The 9,548-nt window shown below is 31.0% G+C and overlaps 1 protein-coding gene across 5 annotated transcripts in view; it reads right to left on the bottom strand.

The window, feature by feature from the left end:
- Positions 1-9,548, bottom strand: part of GlyS (glycogen [starch] synthase) — an 18,897-nt gene that overhangs the window by 5,721 nt on the left and 3,628 nt on the right. For 3 of the 5 annotated variants that reach the window (XM_018508391.1, XM_018508389.1, XM_018508392.1), the window contains 4 exons: positions 7,550-7,701; positions 7,272-7,456; positions 2,817-3,013; positions 2,543-2,735 (listed from right to left, as the gene is read on the bottom strand). In XM_018508391.1, the coding sequence (XP_018363893.1) occupies positions 2,543-2,735; positions 2,817-3,013; positions 7,272-7,456; positions 7,550-7,688 (714 nt within the window). In that variant the 5' untranslated portion in view covers positions 7,689-7,701. Of the gene's footprint in view, positions 1-2,542; positions 2,736-2,816; positions 3,014-7,121; positions 7,457-7,549; positions 7,711-9,548 lie in introns of those variants that run through there. The other 2 variants (XM_018508390.1, XM_018508393.1) reach the window with 2 other exon arrangements.

Genomic DNA, 9,548 nt, shown 5'->3' on the forward strand with positions numbered 1-9,548 from the left:
CTTCCCATTCAAGCTCTCGAAGTGTCTGCTTCACGCTTTTCGCGACATGCGGTCGAGCGTTATCATGCAACAAAATGACTTTGCATCAATTGTTGACTACGGATGATCTTTTTTGCATCAATACGTCACTCAATTGGTATAATTGCTGTTGGTAGCGATCAGCTGTAACGGTTTCATTTGGACTCAAGAGTTCATAATATAGCACACCTTCCTGGTCCCACCAAACGCACAGCAAGGTCTTATGCCCGTGAATATTCCTCTTCGGCGTTGAAGCGGATGGTTGGCCGGGGTATACCGGTGATTTTTTCCGCTTGGGATTATCAAAATAAATCCATTTTTCATTGCCAGTCACAATGCGCCACAAAAAACTCTTTTTTCTTTACCTGGCAAGCAAAGAAGTTGCAATAGTCAAACGATTTGAAATGGCACTTTCTGACAACTCATGTGGTAGCCATCTCCCTTCCTTATAGATCTTTCTCATGGCATGCAAGCGTTTTGAGACGGCCATTGGAGTAACATTTAACTGTTTCGACAACTCTAAAAGCGTTTGAGCTGGATTCTCAAGCAACTCTTGCAGCTCGACATCTTCAAATTTTTCTATCTGCCTGGACGTTCTTTGTCTCTCACATCAAAATCACCGTTTTGAAAGCGTTCAAACCAAACTCTACATGTTCTTTCCGATAGAGTTTCATCACCATACACTTCGGATAATAAGCGATGCGCTTCAGCTGCGGTTTTCTTGAGGTCGAAGTAGTGAAGAAGCACATGTCGGAAAAACAGCTTATCGCGATTCATTTTCAATTGATTGGAAAATCTCTTTGGCGTCGAGAAATCTAACCTGTGAGGATTGAATCTTTTAGCGATATCTAAACTACAAAAGACATGTGACTTCATCGTCGAAACTCATCAGCGTTGGAGGCAGAGCCCTCTAGTAGCGAGCGATAGGAATTAAGTTTAACACTTAATATATAGAAATTTGAGTTAAAAATGTGATATTATTATCGCGTTATAACCATTGCGCAATGAAGAAAAGGACAGTAATATCACATTTTTAGCCCAAATGTACATATATTTGATTTTTTTTTAATTGGTAATTACACCACTTGTGATAGAGTAACGTTTCAACTTTAAGAATCTGTTTTATTAATTATGGTATGATGATTTTTAATGGAGTTATGAGCAATCAAAATCAGAATGCTCTTTTATTTTATCCGCATGTAACTTGGTAACAAAAAGTTATAGGAACATTTTTTAAAAACAAACTTTTTAGGAAAAACTTTAAGCTTTTACGTCAGATAGTCGAAAATTATCGCAACAAATATAGTCTGTATATAATTTTGAGCTAACAAAAGAACAGAACAGAACTTTTTCTCCAACCCAATATAATGTAAAAGCTTCCTTTAACGTGTTTAAAAAAATTAATTAAAAAATGAAGAATAAATAATACACATATAATAATTAATAATATATAGTCGATTACGAAGATCACGTTTATTGTAATAACATATATATATATATATATATATATACATATATATACTTATTAACCATAATTTACATTTTTGAAGCTTATTTTATATCATCCAATAAAAAATACAAGTTTTATTAAATAAAATTTCGAATACAACATTCTATGCAAAAATAAAAATAATTTTAAGTATAGTTCAATGCATTTTAGCATAGCTTTTTCAGTAACTTCAATTATTCTATAAAATAGAAAATAACATATTTTTATTTTGTTAGAAAATAACATGTTACACAAATAAGTAAAAAAAGCCTTAAAAGGCTTTTTCTTATTCTTTTTATTATTATAAGGCGTATTTTTATAATAATATTCTTGCTACGCCTTCTCGTTTGAGAATATGTGCTTATATTATTTTATTGAATGACTCAATATTTTCAACTATTTTTATCATTAACATGGACAAATTGTGACTGATACAATAGATAAATGCTAACTAAGAAAAATGACAAGAGAGAGAACATTATATTGTTGCGGTATAAAATATACACGAAGAAACACGATCATCATGTTAGCTTAACTATAATTTTGGAATTTATATCTAACCGTTATATGAATTTATCCAATGTTGCGTTTTAATTTTCTATATTGTATACACTGAAGATGACCTGATGATAAGGTCGAAACGTCTGTTTAAAAATTTAAATATATTGAAATCTGGCTCGCAGTCCTTATTATTATTAATGTTTATTTATTATTATTGAGTCATTATAATATTATTTTTATTTACTAATAATATTTTGGCGTGAATTTTTTTTGTATATTTTTTACTTCTACAAACTGTGCGCGCCAGAATTATTTTAAATTATTCTTTATTCGAAATCGTTTTATTGTGTAGGAGTTTTTTATGTAAATAAAGTTGATAGTTATATTTATATGATATGATCAAGAGGCAGCGTGTGACTCTATGTAAGAATGATAAACTTCGTACTATCCAAGATTAAATTATAAATTCTTGTACATTAAGTCAAGAGATTAGGATAGAAAAGAAAAAAGAAATAAAATAAAGAAGTTATATACCTTATCTAAATTGTTGTAAAAATCTGTCTTCCCTGCGCAAAGATATCTACCCAGAAGTGTAGCATGAGTAGTAAATACTGTGGCCACATCCACGTGTCTTGTTCTCAAAGCAATTAAACCAACACCTGCTTGCCATTCATGACAATGTACAACAACTCTCGGCGGAATGCTTGAGTAACTTTCGGCTGCTTTTCTATTATTTCATTATTATAGTAAAATTGACAATTAATCAAATTACATAGCATAATTTTAAAATAATAGTGTAACAATTTACCTAAATTCTGCAATAAATTGACAGACTAAATATCCAAGTATTACAGCATCATTAGCTTCAATATCGAGATGAGGTATTCCAAGATTGCAAGTACTCCATAATTCCTGTTTATACTCGTCCAGCTTCCAAGCAGCACTTCCGATATCGAATAGAATTATTTGAGGATTTCCATCCACCAACCATGTCCCTGTTATTACCTTAATGAAAATATTTTATGATATAACAAAAGAAACAAAATATTTTGTGTGTGATTTACACAAAACTATTATTGTTATATATAGGGTGTACAAAAAGTTCCAGATCCATTAAATACCTTGAAAAGTAAGCATTTCTGAAAAAAATATTTCATACAAAAGTTGTAGGGTTTAAGATAATCTGGTTACTGATCTTACCAGTTTAACTTCTAGTGGCACCACCAAGGTCAGGTCAAGGTCAAATCAAAATTTTTTAAAATAAAACCCTATTCTTTTTATTTCAGAAACTGATGTCGAGAGCTTTTCAAAATACTATAATAAAACCTCTTCTTAATCAGTACATTTCGAGTTGTGAGACTTGAAAATTATAATATCGTCGGTATTAATATAACCTAAGATAACCTAAGATACACACGCGTATGCACGCACCGTACGCGCACCCACACATACATGCGTGCGCGCACGCACACACGGGATGTAAATCCGACTGTGCAATCTCCACGCGATGCATCTTGGGTAATGCTCTAATATTGGCGGTACTCTAACTTTTAAGCATTATAATTCAAAAAGTATTTAATGAAAAAATATTATATTATAGCGTTTCAAAAAGTTCTCAAGGAGCTAAGCTAATAGGAATATAAAAAATGAGGGTTTAAAATAAATCGATGTGACCTTGACCTGACATTGGTGACTACCGAAGGTCAAACTGATAACATCGATAAATAGATCTTTTTAAACCCTACAACTTTTTTTCTGAAATATTTTTCCAATAAACCAATACTTTCTGAGATAATCAGCCGTTCCGGGACTTTTGTGTGTGTGTGCGTATGCGCGCGCGTGCGTACATATATACAGGATGTCCCAAAAAAGTCAAGACACCTGAATATCTTGGAAAATATAAGTTTTACAGAAAAGTGTTTCAGACAAAAGTTGTAGGGTTCAAAAAGATCTATTTACTGATTTTTTGAACTACAACTTTTGTCTGAAACACTTTTCTGTAAAACTTATACTTTCTAAGATATTCAGATGTCTCAGCCTTTAATATCTCGGAAAATATAAGTGTTAATAAACAGTAAATAGTAAATACACACACACACGCGCGCGCGCACACGCACAGATAAGTTTTGACAAAGCGCTTGTGTGTAGTTAAAGCGGACTAAACTGAGTCGAAAGATCCTTTACCATTTTGCAATTTTCGCAATAGTTAAAAAGATATTAATAGCCGAATATTAAAAACTACGAGAGATAAAAAGATAATTATTGAGAACAGGGGGGAGTCAGAACCATTATGTAAGTACGGAAAAATATAGAATAATTTTTAATATTTGCGCGTAGAAGGTCGAAATCCATATGCAACAGCACAATTATGAAAGTCGCGCCCCTTTACAGATTGGGAGATGAGGTGGAAGTCGCTTCGCATAAAAATTATTATAACTTTTTTTGTTAATAGCTTTTTAACGAAGGACAAGCGACGACTAAAACTTGTTGGAAATCAGGGTCATGACCTTGACAACAATGTCAAAGGTAAGATCATTGGAGCTAACTCCCCTATTCTCAATTACCACATTTTCTTATATTGGCAACTATTTTTACCAATATGAGAAAATACGGTATTAAAAAATTCTTAAAAAATTCTTAGAATTTTATTAGAAGAAAATAAACAATTTTTGTTGCTGTTTTTCTGTAAAGTTGATAGTATTTGAGTAAAAAATTGAAAATCAATATTCAACGATTTTTAGTAATTAATATTTTGTTAACTATTGCGAAAATTGCAAAATGGTAGAGGACTTTTCGATTCATTTTAGTCCGTTCTATCTACTCACGAGCGTTTTGTTAAAACTTATCGGACATAACAATAAAACTTACCGTGTATATAGACTAATATAATAAAAATAATTAGACGCGGAAAAAATATAATAGCTTAAGGGGGGGTAAAACATAGTAAAGAACTTAAAAAAGGTCCTTCTTTATCAATTTTTTAAAAAGTAACTATAAGTCGGCAATTTTTAAAAAGTAACTAAATATATAGAAAAAATATGAATTAGTATATCAATTGAGAACACTTTGAAAACATTTTAAGAATTTTTGTATGTCCAAATATAAATATATGGCGATGTTGCACAGCATTGTAGACTTCCGTGTTTAACTTTTTGAGGGGCTGTGGGATGTATACGTCCCACCTTTTTGTTCTCCGTTTTTTCCACATTTCTGATCTATTTTGCAGTTTTTGTATGCATATGAGTACTTTTTAGACTCTTAGGGATCTAAGTTATGCAACTTTCATGAAAAATTACGTTAATTTATTTATTTGCAATTTTGTTATAAACAATTAATGTAAAAAAACTCGTTTTTTCAGAATAAATTCGGCTATTCGTAAACGTAAAGTGCTAGAGCTCTGAAAATTTTTATGCATGTACTCCCCCCATATCTGAAACTATAATATATATTTTTTCAGAATTTTCTACTTGCTAGTTTTTCCGAAAAAAATTTTTGAAATTTTGGAAAATCTTTTATAAGTCTTTTGGAAGATCTTTTATATGTCTATTTATTATTTATTATTTATTTTATAATTCTGACGTCAGAATCGTAATCAACGAAAACCCATAGATGACCTAAGATTTCAATAATTTGTTTAGAAGAAAAATGTGCCCTTCAAAGGGTTAAAAAACATGGTTCATCGGTGGCGTAAAAAACTTAAGTTGTAATTATTTGAAATGAAAATTTCGAATCTGTATGAGTGTAATTTCAGTTAAGCGTAACGATGTTTAAAAATATTTCTCTTTTACAAAATAGCAGCGGTTTAAAAAAATTTTAATTTCGCTATTTTGAGCCTCTTAAACATCTCGCCCCTTCGAAAACTAATTAATAAAAAAAAATCCCTATACGCTTAACTGAAACTATTCATTTTGTGAAGCTACTGTTCAAAGCCAAGATCGATTGTCGAAAATTGAGTTATAGACGCCGTTAGTTGAAAAAAGGTATTGTAATTTTGAGAAAAACGTGTTTAAAAGTTTCAGTATTAATTATTTAATAGAAATCTGTCTGTCTGTCTGTCTATCTATCTATTACCTGCGCACAGCTCCTCTCTTAAATCAGATGCGTTTATTATCGCACTATGCGCTCGTTCGCTAAAACTTACATAACTCGAGAAATACTTCGAATTTCATAAAAATCTTTTAAGAACATATTTTTAAGATATCAAGCTTTTGAAAAAAGTAGAAAGAGATTTTTCAATTTTTTGAAAATTTTACCGTTTTACCCCCATAAATAAAATATCGTCAAGAAATGAATCCTTATGGCAAAAATAGAAAGCTGTACTAAATGACAAAATATATTTTATATTTAATTATTACGTAAAAAAATAACTATATATTTGAAGACTGAAGTGTTTATGAGTGCAATATTTGTTAAAAATATAATGTTATTTATTGATAAAGTCATCTATAAGTATGGAATAATATTATGTATATAAGTGAGGACATATAATTTGAAAAAAATTATTATATACAATATACAAGTGTGTTTGTGCAAATATACCTGTGCTCGCACGAAAATTTTCTGAAATTATACTAATAATAATAAAACAGCGATTTTCTGAAATTATACTAATATTATTCCATATTTGTTTATTACTCATAGATGAAAACTTTTATTATAGATTATAACATGCGTGCGTGCATACACATAAAGAGTGAGTTATTAATCTAAGTAGTGATTAAAAAAAGAATTTATTTTTTGAAAAAATATTTCTAATAAGTTTGACAGTTGTCAGGCAGAAATAATAATGATCTTAATTTACTTTTAGTTAAGTATTTGGTTTTTTAAATAAAAATCTTTAATTCTTATTGAATTCTTTTAACTTACATCAAAATGTTTTACAAAATCATCTTGAACATCTTTCGTAATTAGAGCATTCTAAAATTTCATTAGCAAGAAACAAGTTGCTTAATAAGGCTTTTTGTCTTTCGTTTAAACTTTTTCTTTAAATAATCTTATATTCTTTCTTGGAATATACTGCCATTAATATAAATCTATATATATTTGCAATGTGTGTCTAAATGTAAAATTATTGTTTCTAATATATAATTTCTAGTTGAAATATTTGACAAACCTTAGTAATATATTTCTTTATATCTGCTGCACGCACACACATACGCGCGCGCCTGCGCGAGCGCGTGTGAATATATGATTTAACAAACTGACTGATTTAAGATTAATTTTGACACTAAATGTCAAGTCCACAATTTTTTAAAAGATTTACTTTATATCCTTGATCACGTAAAACTTGTACTGCTTGATGCAACGGATTATGAGGAGGAAAGTCTGCCTCCTCAACTTCAGTACGTGCTGAATGTTCTTTATATGGACCAATAAGGCAATATTGATCACCCATTTCTTCAGTTGAGACATAAGTTTTAGATCTTATTACAGTATAAATACCACCAACTGAAAAAGAGTTATGGAAATTATATGTGGCAATAGGGAAATATAATTATCAGGAGTACATCAGAAAGATCTATAACATATATAATGTTGCACCTTTATTGGCAGCTTCCCAAGCAACTTCAAAGTTCCATCGATTTTCATGTTGGGCTGAGTAGCCACGGTCCATAAACCCAAACAAATCATTAGTGCTGTCTACGCGATAAAATCTTCTAGAAGCACGCTCTCTCGACATTTTGTAAACTGTTCTGCAATTCCAATATTTATTTGATTTAAGCAGATTTAATAAAATTAACACCTATTGAATTTACAATTTACCTCTGTTAAGTTAATAGGATGAAATGAACAGAATCGAAAAAAATATATTGAAATATTTAGTGGTTATTTTGTGCTAATTTGTGTTAAAAAATACAATTTTATATTGCCATTTAGAAGAAATTCGTGACATTGTTGGCTTAATATTAAGCTAGCAGCATAAAAAAAAAGTAAAAACAGAAAACTAGAAAAATATAATTACAAAAAACTGAATTTATGCCAATTTTGAACCATAAAAATAAAATTAATATATTGATACATTTCTCAACAAACAACTTTCAATTGAACACAACCCTATTGGGCTCAAGAGTAAAGTACCCTATGTCACGAGCAAAATCAGTTGTTACTTCCACAATCAAAACGCTATAATTTGTGTCACTAAAATATAAATGTCCAGATTTTTATCCCCGCCATTCCTTTAAAAACTACACTCGACCTTTATTAGATTTAAGAATTAAATATCCTTCGTCACTAGCAGATTCGCTACTCCTACAATTAAAGCGCTATAAAGTGTACCGCTAAAATGTAAAGTTTCAAATTTTGTGTTCCTATCGTATCTTTGGAAACTACTTCCAACACCTATTAAGCTCAAGAATAATCTTAAGATAAATGATTAATGACTATTTTTATTACACATTTTTTATACAATATATACATACATATATATATATATACATATAGGGCGTTCTCTGTTAAATCGGCCACCCTTCTGCCCATTTCAATTTTTGAGATAAAATTCTTTTTTTGGTCTTAAAATTTTTTTTCTTGCAATGTCTATTTTTCGATGCCGTATGGCGTTTTTGAAAATTCAAAATGGCGGATCCAAAATGGCAACTGGAATGAAAAAAGACATTGAAAAAATTAATGATATCATGAATAAACGTGTGTGCGCGCGCGTTTATGTGTGTGAGTGTGCGCGAGCGCGAACGCGTGTGTCTGTATGGATGGATGTACCATAGAATTATTTTTTAATTTTTTATCCTTCCCCGTAACTACCGTAGTGTTCTATTTATATCATTAGAATACCTTTTGATTAATACTTTATTTTCTCCCGCAATTATAAATCCATGATTCTTAAGAATTTGCGGAACAGACTGCGCAACTTCAAATCTCTCTTATTAAATTTTCTTCTTATCTTCTCATGATTAATTTTCTTAAAATGTATTCTAGCCCAATTAAAAAGAATTTGAGATGTTAATATTGTGTCCTGTGGCTTAGCAACAAGACTTAAAAACAAGAGAATAATCAAATTATAATTTGAAATTTTGTACCAAATGTCTTGATAACCAGTGGATATCGTGTTAAAGAAGAATTGACTTCAACGTAATTCGTTTTGACAAGCGCGCATGCGCACGCACGCACGATAATATCTAGGGCCCGCATGTTCGGGCGCGATCCCGGATCGCGCGCGGAGCACCACTGCGTGCTAGTGAATCGAACGCTCGCTGAAATGAGATAGCGCTCAAGGAGACTCGACGTCCGCCAATCTCGGATCTATATCAGCTAGCATCGCGCGCGATCTTGAACGTAAACACAAAGCGCAGTGAGGATTTTCTACATTAATTCGAGATTACGCGTTCTTCTTATTTTTTCTTCGAAATGCCAAAATTCTTACGTGAAAAAATTATCAATTAAAAAATATTATCTTGGCATTTCGAAGAAAAAATAAGAAAAACGCGTAATCTCGAATTAATGTAGAAAATCCTCACTATTTTTTTTTGTGTTTACGTTCAAGATCGCGCGCGATGCTAGCTGATATAGATCCGAGATCGGCGGACGT

Source organism: Trachymyrmex cornetzi, unplaced genomic scaffold, assembly GCF_001594075.2.
Source record: "Trachymyrmex cornetzi isolate Tcor2-1 unplaced genomic scaffold, Tcor1.1 scaffold26, whole genome shotgun sequence".
NCBI classification, from domain to species: Eukaryota; Metazoa; Arthropoda; class Insecta; order Hymenoptera; family Formicidae; genus Trachymyrmex; species Trachymyrmex cornetzi.